Raw genomic sequence first — 16,292 nt, 5'->3', positions numbered from 1 at the left:
AGAGGTAGAGAGATTCTTCCCGTTTAGAAAGAATAGCAGAACTAGAGGGCACAGTCTCAAAATAAGGGGGGGTGCAGTTCAGTACGGAGTTGAGGAGGAACTTCTTCACTCAAAGGGTGGTGAATCTCTGGAATTCTCTAACCATTGAAGTGGTGGAGGCTAACTTGCTGAATATATTTAAGTCACGGGTAGATAGATTTCTGATAGACAAGGAAATTAAGGGTTATGGGGAGGAAGCGGGAAAGTGGAACTGATCCACTTCAGATCAGCCATGACCTTATTGAATGGCAGGGCAGGCTCGAAGGGCTAGATGGCCTACTCCTGCTCCTATTTCTTATGTTCTTATGTATGTCCTCACCAGGTTAGGCTTACATTCCAGCACATTGGTGACATCCACCGGCTGCTGTAAAATTCACTGGAGGGCAGTCCTGATGGCTGTAATTTGCCGATGGTGTTGATTAATAGCTCCTGAAAAGACCGTCCAGTTCTGGTGTTCCAGGTGGATCTTCCATCTGGCACACTCGCTGGGTGTGAGGGCCATGCAACAGAGATTGCGGAGATGGGGGGGTTGCCTTTTACATCTGAATAGTTCCCAAATATACTCTATGAAATCCTCTGGGCTTGCCTTACGATTAGGGGCATTGGATTTCATCAAGCACATCTCCTGAGGATTCCAAGGAGTATAAACTTGCATGGTCTGTTGAGCAGCTGGGGCATTTTGCCCTGCTGCTGGATTGTGGACTGTGCGATTGGGAATTTGGCAGTTACATCCCCTTGGTGGCTTACGGGGACCTCTCTACTTAGTCTCTCTCCTATAGCGAGGGGAATGGTAATAATCATAAAATCATAGAACCCTACAGTGCAGAAAGAGGCCATTCGGCCCATCGAGTCTGCACCGAACACAATCCCACCTAGTCCCTACCCCCATATCCCTCCATATTATACCCAATAATCCCCTCTAACCTACACATCCTGGACACTAAGGGGCAATTTCTTAGCACAGCCAATCAACCTAACCCGCACATCTTTGGGCTGTGGGAGGAAACCAGAGCACCCGGAGGAAACCCACGTTTCTTCTTCATCGTCCCAGTCGTCACCCTCCTTTCCCTGAGAATCGGGACGATCATGATCCTCACTGCCTTCCAAATCACTAGAGTAATTATTTCATTGGCGCTGATGGGTCTCAAAAGGGTGCAGCTTTTCCTCAGTTTGATCTTTCATTCAGGTAATACGGGATTGGGTTCTACAGGCTATCGAGTCAGTGAACAGCCCTTGTGTTGAGTCCTCATGAGAGCTGGTGCCAGATCCTGAGGTAGCTTGTTGGACAGGGACATCAGATGTTGTCGGGGTTGGCGAAACAGGAGGTTGAATGGGGGCTTTGGATTTTGGGGTATGAGGTGGAGGAGGGGGAGGTGGAGTTGGTTGGACCTGGACTGGTTGGGGTTGGATTTGGGGAGCGGTCGGAGCGCTAGGTTGCCTTCTCCAATCCTCCTCCTGCTGTTGTTCATCAGTATCTTTGGAACAACAGTGGTGTGCCAGATATGTCAAGAGGTACCTCCGGTTTTTTATCTTTCGTTTGTTTGGCCTGTTGCTCTAGGCCTTTTTCTCGGTTCATCTCTCCCTTTCCGACCTATCTTGTTCTGCTCTATCTATTTTGTCCTTCTCATACTTCTCACATTCCTGCTTCAACATTCCCAAGTTTTGTGTTTCCCTTCATCATCACATTCAGTGATCCCTCTCCTAGGTGCATTATCCTCCCAGCTGGCCAGCTTTGATTTCTCAATTAATTCATCGATTCTCTTTCTCCAAAATGACATTAAAACTTTTCATTTTGCTTCCTGCGTTATGTTTCCAAATAGTCTCCTCTGCTTTAATACACTTATCCAAATCCCAAGTTCCCCCTAATGGCCAATTTTCATTTCCTTTTTTTTGTTTAAACACCTTGACAAGCGTCTGAGTCGCTCCTCGTTCTTTGGGTTTTCCTGACACATTTTACATAATGGGGTCCCATCCCCTGACTTATCCAAAATTTGACCTATTGTTAAGAGACTTTGGCCACTTGTGCTTCACAATCCTCAGTGCCTTGTTGCCTCTACGCCCATTTCAGAGTCCTGACTTTCACGTGGGGGATTTCCCCTCTTAACAACCAATCTAAGGCTGCGCGTTTGAAACAGGCACTTCCTTTCAATCGGCACAAGTAGTCACATCTCCAGCTTCACCTAATTCCCACCTTTTACTATGTGTGAGAGTACTCGAACCTCAAATTCTACCGACCTAGGGACTCAAGCCCTGGTCAACCAGGGGCTCAAACCTTTAATATACCTAAAACCCTGGGGACGCTAACCTCCAGGTACACATGGGGGACTCGAACCCTCCACTATTTCACTGAGCAAACCTGGGGACTCTAACCACTAGGGCAACCAGTGGATTCGAACCACCTGGTAAGGACTAGTTAGTATTCAAGGATGTAAGTCGTCTCTGAGTTCTGTCAATACAGGGCCTCAGGGGATGAGGGGTCGACTGAGTATTAGTTCAGTGAGAGAGACCAAGGTTAATCTTACCTTGTGGGCCTGTCAGTCTCACATCACTAACACCCAGATGATCACTTATTTGATCCACCTCTGAGGACATCTGTATATGTTGGAACCCTGCTCGCAACACCAATTGTTAAGTTAAATTTCCGCGAAACTCTTCCATCCTTGATACAAAACCAAATGCTAACTGCTGTCCGATTGAAAAGTTCTTTATTCTTCTTACATAAGCAAGCTGGCAAGCCTTTGCTATCCAACTTCCACTCAGTGCTGGGAGCCAGTTAGCAAAGGCGCACTGAATAATGGGACAGTCCCTCTTTATATAGTTTTACAATGCTCATGATCACATGCAGTCTGATGCAATATAGCTAATCACAGGACACCCATTGTTCTAGTCAGGTTAACCATTTCTAAGGTTGTAATATGGTTATGTTGAAAGAAAGAAAGAACTGTTAATGGGTAAGTGGGATTAGTCACAGGTATCTTAAGTTTGTCATTTACCCAAACTGCTGGTTTAGCTGGTTTTTGCAAAAGCTCTTGGATGCATGAGATATTAACCCCTTAATATCTCAAGTGGTATAACTGTCAGCTAAATATTTTAGAGGGCGCAAGGACCAATACTGAGTTTCAGCCAAACTGTTGCATATCCCTGCCATAATAGTGCTCCCAGAGCAAATTGTTTACCGGATTTTCTTTTACTGTTTTCCATGCTGTCACTGTAAGTACCAATAAAATAAATAAAACAATATTTGATGTCGTCACTCAAGTTTTTTTTTAATCCATCATGATTCTTCCCCATATATAGTTCCATAAGCACCTATAGCCCACTGGTATCTTACGATCCCAGTAGAGACTGAGTTTTAAGAAGATATTTCAACTTCATGATTGACCGAAAGGATCATACAAAAAGATCATAAACAACTAAAAGCAAGCAAGTCTAACACCAGTAGGCAACTTATATACTAGGCTATTCCCCATTTAGCTCTTAATTCTCCCACTGCTGTTATTCTTTACACCAGGGATTTTTAAAGTGGGGATCGCTGGGTGTCCACCTTAAAAAAATGCTGGATGTTCAGTGATCCTTTTCAAAACAAAAGTAAGTTCTGTGATTCTGTTCAAAATATCACGAGGTATGTTCAAGACATCGCAAGATGTTCTGTGATTCTGTTCAAAAGTCAGTTGGTACATGATCTCAGACTTTTGTATCTTTTTCCCGATGGAAGAAGGTGGAAGAGAGAATGTCCGGGGTGCCAAGGCAGCGGGAAGTGTAGATAGAGTCAGTGGATCGGAGACTGGTTTGCGTGATGGATTAAGCTACATTCATGATCTTTTGTAGTTCCTTGCTGTCTTTGGCAGAGCACGAGCCATACCAAGTGGTGATACAACCAGAAAGAATGCTTTCTATGGTGCATCTGTAAAAATCACAGCTGACATGCCAAATTTCCTTAATATTCTGAGAAGATAGACGCGTTGGTGGGCTTTCTTAACTGAGGTCAGAATGGGGGGACCAGGGCAGGTTGTTGGTGATCTGAACACCTAAAAACTTGAAGTTCTCGAGTCTATCTACTTCGTCCCCATTGATGTAGGCAGGGGCATGTTCCTCTTTATGCTTTCTGAAGTCGATGACAATTTCCTTTGTTTTGTTGACATTGAGGGCGAGATTATTGTTGCTGCACCAGTCCACCATTTAGATTGCAACTGTAGCGGCAGTACTGCAGCCTACCTAGTCATTGTGTCACAATAGACAGCCGTATTGTAAAAGTGGGTCATCAAGAAAAATGTTTGAAAACCACTACTTTCCACTGCCCCCTAAGTGGATATCTTATTCTCCAGGAATCAGTTGCAAGTTACTGTCTGCTCCCAAGAGCTTGCCTGTTTTCCCCTTTCCCAGCCAGGAAATTTCTAATCCCTGGACTGACTTTCACTGTGAGGGTTACACTGAAGATATCTTCTTTCTAGTCCAAGCTAAGCAAATCTTCCCATGGGTTCTCTCTCAGCTGAGCCTGATACTATTTTCACCTAACAGCCATCCAGACAAGCTTTTTCAAATGAATCACTAGCTAACAGCCACAATTCAAAACCATGTCTGTTTTTGCTAAGATTGGCTAGTTTAGGGATGCAAAAGGTAATCATAGCATTCTTGGCTCTGTTCTAATTAAAATTAGTTATCAAAGGACAGATTAATATCAAAAACTTTTATTTATGTCACCTTTAACATGGAAAAGTGTTCCAGTCCACTTCACAGGATATAATTAGATGAAAACAGATGCCCTTCAAAAGAGATACTAGAAAGGATGACAAAGATATTGCTGAATGAGGATAAATTCATTATTTTTGCAGACAGCTGCAATGGCCCTAGATTTATATTAGTGGAATGTCAAATTCCTTCATTATGATTTTTTAAAATTCTCCTTGCTGCTGGTTGCAAATTCTATATTTAATATATATTTAAATTTAATAGTTGCCATGCAGCTTTCGTAAGGCTGGTAGTGAAAGGGAGGTGGGAACTGTGTCTCCAGCAGGTGCCTTTAACATTATCCCCTGTGAGTCAGAAGGAAATTGCCAGCCCATCAAAGAAGCCTTCATTTTCCCCTCCAACGATCATGGCCTCTCTCACACCACTGCTGTGATTATGCCTCCTTCTCCTGCTGCCTCCCCACCCTGCTATTTCCAGCTAAAATCTCTGGCTCCCTTTCTTCCTCCCAATTGCTGTTGTCTTTCTCCAGGCCCAATATCTGACACTGACCCTTATGATTTCTGCATGTAATTCGACTTGTTGCAGGGTAGGAAATAGAAGGAAGCAAATGCTAATGTTGTCCCTAGCATTGGGAGAGACGGTCATGTGGGGGCCCATGGAGAGCTTGGGAGGGATATCTGGAGGAGAGAGGTGGGAGACATGGAGGGCTTGAGGGGAGGCAATGAGGAGTGAAATAACTTCTGAGAGGCTGGTGTCCCTTCGCCAAAACTTATGGCAGGTTCTTCCTTTGCAGAGTATTCACCCTGAGTGCTGGTGATCTGGACACTCCACATAATATTTCTGTAGAGCTCTCTGATGGGAGTTCCTATTCCAGCAGGTTCAACCTATGGAGTTTGTTGAAGTCATTATACCCCTCCCCTTCTAGGTCCAAAGGAACCATGGTGGTTTGACTGCCTTGTGAGTCTTTTTCAGTTTTTCAATGCTGGGTCTGGTTCCTCCTGCTTAGCCTTGGAAGTGGGCACTGGGTGTAGCAGAAAGGAGTCGCCTCTTCCACCACAAGCATCACGGCACAAGTCCACTTTCTTTATTGGGTGGCAAGAGGGTCAAGGTGGATAAGTCTGCTGTACTGCCATGTCAATTTTGGACTTTGAGGTTCCATCAGCAGAGACAGAAAGCAGTATCTGGAGGTCCTGGAATTCCTTCCAGAGTTCCCAATATGCGGGGTATAGATGTTCCAGCACAGTCTTAGGCTTCACGTCTTTTAGATGATTGAGGTGTTTATCCAGCTGCAAGAAACTGTCATCTGTTTAAATCCCTGCAAAGGTAGGCTGATCTATCCTACTTCAAAATTGGTATGGTTGGTGCTGCCCATTCTGCATTGGACTGGCTTGATGATCCTTTCATGCTCCCTTTTCCGGATTTCCATTTCAATTTTTTCCTGTAAGACAAATAGTACTGGGCAAAATTGTGGAATTGCTTCCTGACGAACTCGTAAGGTTGCTTTTGCTCCTCTGATAGTCCCTTGACCTTCCTGGAAAACGTCTGGGTATTTAAGCAGGGCTTCACCAAAGTCACCATTCTCTAATTGAAAAATGTTGAGCCAATCCAGTTGGATCTCTTACAAGCGATTTCACCCCATTAGGTTTGGCCCCGAGCCCTCCACTACAACTATTGGTAACCAAACCACTTGCCTTTCATAAGAGACAGGAACAGAAATTCTACCTACAATTCACAAAGATTCCCCTGTTTGAGTTTTCAGTATTGCTGAGATCTTCGTTAAATTAAGATCCAGAGCAAATTTTATGATGGAACATTGATTCTATGACCACCGAAACAGCTACATCTGTATCAACCTTCAGTAATGCCAGATGTTCATTTAACCATACTGTTACTTTAATTGGGTCTGATTTGGATATCACTATGCAGTTTAATTGCTTTAAATCAGATGTAGATGGACCTTCCAGGGTGAGCATTCTCCTCAATCCAACAAAAATGCATTGTTTTCTCAATCTAGGTCTTGAAGGCGTGCTGTGCTGTTTCACATACTGGCAACAATCACAATGCATTGCTGGGCAGGATTCTGAAGGAACTTTTTACTGTTTGGTGAAAGCTTGGTTTCGCTTTGGTCCTGTACTGTGGACAGACCTGGGTTTACATGTATCTGGATACTTCCTGAGTGAGGCTATGCAATCACCTTCACTCAGGTGGTTGTCCCTAATTCAGCTGAATTGGCATGGGCGTCCACTTCCCTTGGAGTACCTCGTAACTCATATGCTCCACGTGCAGCATTTTCTAGTAAGGCCAGTTGTAGCACCTGTTTGAAATCCAGTTGAGCTTCAGCTAATAGACATTTTTGAATAGTTATTTTATTAGTCCTGCATACCAGATGGCTCTAAGCATCTTGTTAAGAGTTAACCCAAATTCACATGCTTCCGCCAGTTGTCTTAGCCTAATTAGGAAACTTGTAACCAATTTTACTTGGCTGTCAGGCTGCCAAGTAAAACCTATAGCATCTCAGGATCCAAGGTGGCTTGGGTCAGAGTATTCTTTAGCTAATTCAGCTAATTCTTGAAAGATTTTGGTATCCGGTGCCCCAGATAAAGTTAAACTCCAAATGACTGCAAATGCTGGAGCTCACAGTCAGGAGAATTACCTGTTGTTTTTCACCTGCCACAATGTCACTTGCCCGAAAAATGTAGCGCACTTGTTCCACATATTGGACCCAATCCACTTTTGGCAGGGTCAAACGAGTCTATTTTCCTGAATAAAAGCATGATGCATAAGGCTTATCCTAGCTGTTGTGAGCAATTTCCTTCAGAATCGTGCTTTACCTTGTTGCCACTGAAATAACTTCTAAGAGGCCAGTGTCCCTTTACCAAAACTTACTTATTTGCCAAAAGAGAAAATGCTGGAAAATCTCAGCAGGTCTGGCAGCATCTATAAAGAGAGAAAAGAGCGTTTTGAGTCCAGATGACCTATAGTCAATTATTTATTTATTCACAATGGTTTGCAGTATTCAGGCACATATTTCCCAGTACAGAGTATTCGCCCCGAGTGCCAGTGACCCGGGCATTCCACATTATATGTCTCTGTAGAGCCCCCTGATTGGGCAAACTTAAACAGGCCTCACTTAGGGATTTCTTTTGTTTATGACAAATATGTTATTACAAAAACAGTTATAAATATTCAAAATACGAATATGATAAATACATTACCAATGGCTAACGCCATCCATTTATCAATAACCTATAATTACTATCTTCTATTTAGGAAGGGTTCATTGTCAGTTATAGTTTTCCAGGGCATTGCCCTCTAAATACACCTCAACCTATAAGTCTGCAAACATTAGGACAACACAGCAAACTGACTACACACAACAAAAATTAATATTGAAGCATATCTGTTGCCCTCCAGGACACTGCCTCCTGGATTTTTCTCCTGCCGGGGTAGGGTGGGGAGGGGGGTGGTGGTGAGTGGTGGGGGGGGGGGGGGGTGGTGTGTGTGTGCTAACCCTCCAGATTGTTGGCCCCCGACTGAGGGGCTTTACTTCAGTTGGGCAGCATGGTTGCTGCAGGCTTGGAGGGCCAAAGAGCCTATTCTTGTGCTGTAATTTGTTTTGTTCTTCGTAGGTCCATATGTTTGGGGGTTACCCCTTACGAATGTTCGGCCAGAGGCGGGAAAGTGGGGATGCCACCCTGGACCTACTCTGTCTGGACCCTCCCTTCTGGATTTTTGCACGGGGCGGTGGGGTAGTCAGTCTGGGCTGCACTTCCGGACTTTCTCCCAAAGAATGGGGACCCACCAGTGTTACTATATCTGGGGCTTCACCACCCAGAACCCTCCCTAACCGGATGTTACATAAGGGAGCTTACATTCCAACAAGTCTAACTTATGGACTCGTCGAAGTCATTACAGGGGAGAGATTGCAGGTTAGCCATGGAGGAGATTATGAGTCGAACAGGGTTTGGTGGATTATAAAGAGAGGTGAGCATTCTGATTGTTTCTGAGGGTAACATGGTAACTCAGAGTGTGGAACATTTATATAAAAGCAAATTATTGCAGATGCTGGAATCTGAAACCAAAAGAGAAAGGGTCATCTGGACTTAAAACATCAGCTCTCTTCTCTCCTTATAGATGCTGCCAGACCTGCTGAGGTTTTCCAGCACTTTCTCTTTTGGTTGTAGAACACTTATGCTCTTTCTGGCCACAACTGGGCCAGAATCTTATCACCATTCTCACTGGCAGGACTTTCCCATCCCACTGCTGGATGCCAAATTCTCCGACCTCGCTGCAGCAGGCGTGAACAACCAGTAAGATCACGCACCTTGTGGGGCATAGGTTTAAGGAGATGTATGAAGCAAGTGTTTTACATAGAGGATGATGGGTGCCTGGATCTCACTGCCAAGAGAAGTAGTGGAAGCAGATACGATAGTGACTTTAATAGAATGGAAATGGAAAGATGTAGTCCCCAGAAAGGTAGGGGGTTTCAGTTCAGTTGGGCAGCATAGTTGGTGCAGACTTGGAGGAATGAAGGGCCTATTCCTGTGCTGTAATTCTCTTTGTTCTTTGTGGTGGGGGGAGGGGGTGTGGAAATATACAGGTGCAGAGTCCTGATAATTATATCTTAAGGCATTTGAATGATGTTTCCATGTTGAATATCAGGAAATGCACTCATGACTAATGGAGAGGGGACAATGGCATCATGTTTATATCAAAGGAAAACACATTTTGGCTGCTATCAAGATATTTTTCACTCCTGTCGCTGTATCTGCCTGATCCAATCGGGAGAGGAAAATCCTGGTCATGGTCAATTTGTGGTTAATTGCTCATCAGGAATTTATTGCATCTTTGATGATGAATGAATGAGAGCACTGACTTCAAACAGCCTTCATACTGTGGGCTTCTACTGGCAGGATATCTGTACTCCATGAATGAACTAGAATTTGCATCAGCCACATTTAAATTAAATCTCTGTGGGACCTTAATTTAATTTAAAGCAATATAAGGTCTTCTCCCCTAATGTTACAGAGAAGTGGCTTAACCTGTAAATAAAACAGCCATAGTCAAGATGCAGGTAAAATCTGAAAATACTGAGGCATGTCATTCATGATTTATGATGTGACATTACCTGTCTTGATATGTTATCCTTTACTTATTTGCTGTTAGATCTGTAATATAGTCTGCTGCTGAATCATTCCTAATTGGTGTTCCATGCGAGATGGATCACTTACTGTGTGATTTCCATACATGGTTTCATTTTACTGCACATGTTATACTGGGCTGCACCAACAGAATTGTACTGAAATGGAAACACAGTCATGTAAAGGGTATTCTACTATACTTATGGTTATTAATGGTTTGATATGACGCAAGTTCTTCAGTAGTTATCAGTGTAAAGCAGAAACATTTCTTGAGCTTCTTTTATATTTGTTTAGTCTGCTGTAATAATATTTCCTAACAGTTTCAGAAGAAACAAAGTTAAATTGTGTATACAGTTTTACAAATCATTATTATTATAGAACTTAGATGAAGTATTGAAAGAAAGTCCTTCCCATTTTTTTTCACTCATGACAAAGCCCTGTGTGCAAGTGCCAAACAGGCAGACTGATCAAGGCAGTCTCTCTCCTCACTGGACACTGTCAATGTAGCTATGTAATCATGGAGTAAGTTGGCATGCACAGTGTCATTTTATCCCTCTCCAAAACTGGATCAGCTTGCGTCCATTACTGAATTCTATCAGTAGTCAAATTTTCACTGGTGTTTAAGCCTTCACTACATTAGGTAGAGGAGGGCAATTAGGATGGAGCAATAGAATGAATAGCTGTTTCACCAGGGTTTATATCTCTTCCTCTTGATTCTCTATCTGCACTTAGAAATGCATGAGGCAGACAAAGCACATGCTTAGGTCTATTTTTATAGTTAGTTTATTCCTGGAACATGTCGCCAGCCTGTTGCAGGGGCCACAGCTTGAGGGCTTGTGACTCCTCGTCAAGCATGGCTGACCAGGAGATACCCATTCTTACGCCTATCATTGGTGAGTATTGGAAAGATTCACAGATTGGTCATCAACAGTATGGTCAAATTACGAATGTACCTTCCTTGGCCATCAAGTCCTGGATTGGGACCCAAACTCGGAGATTCTGGCTCAGGGACAGGGACTTTACCCACTGAATGAGACGATCTCCTCAGTTCATATTTAGTGCACCCTAATTTGTTAAGTTCACTCACAAATCCTAAAATACACTTTCTTTGATTAGACCATCTCCTTTGATTCATACACCATTGAGACGGCTTGAAAACATCTGTTTAAATAGAGCAGAGTGAGATCATGTAATACGTTTACGGTATTTCAGAATGACAAAATAAATTGTGGCTGCTTCAGCGGTACCAGCTCAGCTTTGCCCATTTCACAGAATTGTTACAGCGCAAGAGGCCATTTGGCCCATTGTGTCCACACTATTCAAATGAGCAATTCACCCCAGCTTTCATCCCGCAACCTTGCACATTCTTCCTTTTTAGATAACAGTTTAATTTTCCTTTTTGAATGCTTTGAATGAACCTGCCTTCATCACACTTTTGGGTAGTCAATTCTTGGGTTGGGCTTGTTTGCATTAAGTTTAAGTTTTAAATTTATTTATTAATGTCATAAGTACTGTCACCTTCTGCTGAAACTGCAAGCAGGAGAACATATGCTGCAATCCATGTGGGGAGACTGGTCATCTTTACATGGGCTGCCCAAAACGGGCTCCAACATACGCTCAAATAATCAGTGGAGGAGCCACATAAAAGGTTACCACAAGGGAGGCTCATGCATGCTCCTGCAACAAGAACAAGGATGCCACTACAAAAGATGCTGCAAAAGAAGGCTTCTGACTAAAGGGTGGAAGTTCCAGCAGACCTTGACAAAACACCTCCATCAGCATTGGAAAAGGAAGTAACAGAACAAGAAGGGCACTGGCAAACAGTGACCAGGAAACCTTGTAAGCAGAGAACACTAAAGAAGTTAAATGCTGCTATTCTTGTTAACAGTAAGTAGCGGCCAGTTCCAGCCGGCACCTCTAGTGTCACCTCCTCCTCCTCGTCAGATGGCTGCCACCAACAAAATAAGCTGCTATGCATCAAGGTGGTAGGGGAGTCATACAGTCCCCAGCCCACAGACAATGAAGGCAATGAGAGGCCGCAGGAATACCAACAATCAGTCAATGGTATCAGCAACGCAACCAAAACACCCCAGACCCAGGAAAATAAACACAAGGATACACCAAGACGAGGATCAGTCTGCAGTAACAACATCAACTGAGGGCAATGCAAATCTCTATGGGTCCACTTGACATTGGTTTCTCACTTGATGTTGGATTTTTGAATTTGAATTTTTCCAGGAACTTAAGAGGTTATGGTCTGCACAGGCAAGATTCTCCCAGTGTGCCCTTTGATAATATAGCTAATTATTTGATCCACACCCCTAAGAGAGAGTAGAAAGCACTGGTTATGCCACATTAAAATGCTAAAAGAATATCATAGCCGGGAGCCTAGTCAGCCAGTGAGTGTTTGCCATAAGAGAGTAGAAATATCCAAGGTTAGCCAGGGGAAGTCAGATAAAGTGTTGAATTAGAGGGTTCCCAGGTTGCACCTCCGGCTATTAGGCTAACAAACAATAATATTCTGGAAGACTTAAATGCCCTATTAACTTTCCTAACACAAGCTTTGGAAGGATGTAGCTAATCTGCTCAGGGAATTTAAAGAAATTGGGAGGGATCAGACGGGGTGTACCTACAGACAGTGCATGTAGGGATTTTCTGCCAATAAAGCAAAAGCCCTAATCATTCAGCCCTGATGGTCTGGCTTTTGAGAAATTGAAAGCCATCCTGATAAATGATCTTGTGTTCGCCACCCCAAACTTTAGTAAATCTTTTAAGATGACTATAACAATGACTGAGGAGGTAGGAGCCATTCTGCTCGAGGATTGAATGTCTGATTAACTATTTTTTCCAAAAAGTTAAACAAAAAGCAGAGCAGGTACTCCACAGAAAACATTAAGCCTCTTTAACTATTAGCGCTCCATCATTTGACTCTGCAAAACAATGATTAGGCCCAAAGAAGACCACAATGAGGGCACTATGGGTGACATACAATGTCAATGGCCACTGAATGACTGCTACTACTTCCTCAACCTTTCCAGCCCATCGAAGGTCCACAGCAAGTCCGGCAATGGGAGCTCTGGAAGAAACAACATGAGAGGTACTGAATGGCTATGGGATGATTTGGAACATCTTAGAAACATGAGGTATGTACACTGCTGTGTACAGTGGGAACCATAGCTGATGAGTCCTCAATCAGCAAAAAGTCAAAAAGCCCTCAGCATCATAGAATGAGATTATGGAGGCCTTTAATAAGCATTTTAATGTGTCAGTGGAAGCTATGTGCTCCGGCAAGAGGAAACCATGTGCATCCGCTGATTCCCGAGTCAATCATTTAAATCAATTCCCTAGTACTTGTGGTTATAGAGCCTCCAAACATGGCTTTCGCTGCAACTGCATTGTGGATGGTAGGCTCAACAATGTGAGGTTGGGTTTTTGCAATCCATAAACGATATGACTTTTGAGCTCCAGGTGGAATTGCACCACCAGACTCAAGATATAATCCGGGGCCACAGTGAGACTCAGGAAGTGGCAATCCTTCACGGAGGTCCAAATTTGAGAGCATTGCCCACCAAAAGCTCGCAAAAAAGCCCACCAAAACTGCTAACTATTTCAAAGTGTGCCACAGTAAGACACAGTACCTTCACAGAACATGCCCATCAGGGGGAACCAAATGTTTTTGCTGTGGCAGGATCAGACGTTTTAAAATCTGCAGATTTAAACCATAGTTGAAAGGACCAAAGAAAGAGTCAGTTTTTCCATTCTCTAAAATAGAGCCAGTAGAAATGAGGTATGGTCGACATGAAGACTTCCGGGGGGAAATAAAAGACTCCAACTAGCAGTTCTGGTAGAGCTACAAATCAAAAGATATAGAGGCAGAGGGACCACAGTCAGTCTTGTGGACAAAGTGGCCAGTATTTTACAACCTCGCTTGGGTGAGGGTCGTAAAATCCCACCTGAAGCCAGTGGAGAATTCCGTTCTGTGAGCTGTGCCCGCCCCAATTCTGGTAACTGATGGTAAAATTCCAGCCTGTGTGTTGGTTTAATAATGTGGAGATCTGGCTGTTGAAAATAAACTTCAGAAACCAGGAGGCATCGACCTCAAGATTAGAGCTCAGATCACTACAGCCCTTAAATAGAAAGGCAAAGTAATTCATAAAACTCTTTTGATTTATATATAGATCGTTGGTATAGTTTTGTCTATTTATTTACAGTATTTACATGAAATCACAATAAGCATATGGTATTCAGGATGCAGACAGTTCTGCTCCTTTTTCTCCTGGAGCCTCTTGGTCATCTGACTACTGATGTCAAAGTTGCATCATTAATATTATTCATGTCATATTAACATATTGATTATGCCTTAACTGTGCAATGGCTGCTGGAGATGGAGGTGAGTTTGCAACCCAGAAATCAATTCTGCCTCCCGATTTCCACTTTTGCCAGGGAAATACAACTCCAAGTTTTTCTTTTTCTCTTCCATGTCTTTCACAAAACTCTAGGTCGTTTTTTAAAATATCTCCTTATGTTACTCAGTATCAAATTTTGTTCAGCAACACCTCTTTTTAATAACAATGCAATGTATCGGTACATTAAAAGCTTTGTATAAATAGAAGTTGCTGTTGGTGTTTTAGTTGTAGGACCATCACAGCCAACCTTGTACTGCATAGGTCGAAGTACTGGGCACTAACCCACAATTTCCTGTTACTTTGTTTTTAAATGATTTGATTTGAAATCCAACAGGTGCCAGAGCATATCCTCTCAACTACTTTCTTACACAAGTCTATGGTGCAAATGTGGTTAATGATTGTGTGCCACTTCACACAAAGTACTGCTAACAGCATTGACTTTTTTAGATTTTAACAAACATATTTTTACGTACACCAGTGCATCAATCCTGCAATTATACTTCGAAGAAAATCTTGGATTGTTTTAATAGTAAACAATAATATGGTGAAATTTGGTGCTTGTAAACTGCTGTAGCATCCAATCTTTCTTCCTGCACATCAAAGCGCTAAGATTGCAGTACAGCGATAAGACATTTATAGGTAGAGTAGGGATAAAATTGATCTTGGGTGATAACATCGTGAATTGGACGTCTTTGTTATGCCCTTTTGTATGACTGCAAGATCAATTTCACATCTGTATCTTTTCACACCTGTATTGAATATTGTTGCCCATTTATTTTTATCTCTTTGTTTCTGCCAGTTGCTGCGAGAGTTGAAGCACCCCAATGTGATAGCTTTGCAGAAGGTGTTTCTTTCGCACAGCGACAGAAAAGTCTGGCTCCTGTTTGATTATGCAGAACATGATTTATGGGTAAGGACCTGGTCACCAGATGTAAAATTCCTTCTTATGTGTTTCATGCAACAAAGGTGCAAACTGGGGTAGGTCTTCCAGATCCATCCTCCATTGTCTGTCATCCTCTATTTGGCTGTTGGCTTTCAAGATTTCCAGTCATGAATATTTATTTATGTACTCCTACCTATCTTTACTAATTTCATATATATGTAGGCAGCCTATGTGGAAGCTGTTTTGTTAATTCTGACCTTTTACTGAGTTGTACAGAACAAGTACATGCAAAATTAAACATACTGTTGGGGAAATGTCACAGAGGTGAGGGTGGTATTTAGGGATAGCTTCCTGGAGATGTCATTCCAGCCGTTTGAAAATTTGCAGCTCATCACAGAGGCGGGGAATGCAGTCCCTGCAGCCTGAGTGATTTCTTCAGATTGGTTTCCCCTCTATCACTTGCAAATTTGTTTTTTTTTATAATTCTTTTTCCACCTACCAGAAGAATGTAGCAAGTCTCCAGTATACCTCAACCGTGGTTCCTGATGGCACACCTGAATTTCTGGTCCTCCAAATGGCTTAATTGGCTACGGCATGCAACATTCAGGGACAGTCCTACTGGCTGCCCATGTGTGCCAGCAACCTACCTTTCCAGCCAATGTCAGGCTGTCTATCTGATTGACAATGTTCTGACCATTGATTTTGGAGCAGATGTAGTGCAGGTTTACTAGAAATATATCTTGAATTTGAGTTTAATTATGAAGAGAGATTATATAAAATAGGGTGGTATTCCCTACAGTTTGGATAATTACAAAGTGATTTAATTAAATTTTTTAAGATTTTAAGAGAAATAGGTAGAGTAGGTAAAAATAAACTATTTGCATTAATTGGAGATTTTAGGACTGGAGGATAAAGTTGAAAAAAAGAGTAAGGGGGTGATTTTACCAGAAAAATTCCAAATACCAAGCAAGCGTGAAAACACTTCAACATATTTTCAGTAATTAGAATGCAGATTGAGTAAGGCAAAATAATATACCTTACTCAATCTGCATTCTAATTACTGAATGTCTGTTGCCAGTTGTATTGTATTGCTGTGTAGTGAAGATCGTAGTTTTTGGAGTACACCTGGAACTT

At 42.6% G+C, this 16,292-nt stretch overlaps 1 protein-coding gene across 2 annotated transcripts in view; it reads left to right on the top strand.

Moving 5' to 3' along the window:
- The window catches only part of cdk19 (cyclin dependent kinase 19), a 234,873-nt gene that overhangs the window by 51,484 nt on the left and 167,097 nt on the right, over positions 1–16,292 (top strand). For both annotated transcript variants that reach the window (XM_080192907.1, XM_080192906.1), the window contains exon 3: positions 15,075–15,185. In XM_080192907.1, coding sequence (XP_080049033.1) covers positions 15,075–15,185 — 111 coding nt within the window. The remainder of the gene's footprint in view (positions 1–15,074; positions 15,186–16,292) is intronic.

The sequence above is a fragment of the Carcharhinus amblyrhynchos genome, chromosome 7 (assembly GCF_965287045.1).
Source record: "Carcharhinus amblyrhynchos chromosome 7, sCarAmb.v2.hapA, whole genome shotgun sequence".
Classification (NCBI taxonomy): Eukaryota; Metazoa; Chordata; class Chondrichthyes; order Carcharhiniformes; family Carcharhinidae; genus Carcharhinus; species Carcharhinus amblyrhynchos.
Note: the sequence above shows the minus strand (reverse complement) of the source record. Positions and strands in the feature narration are given on the sequence as shown.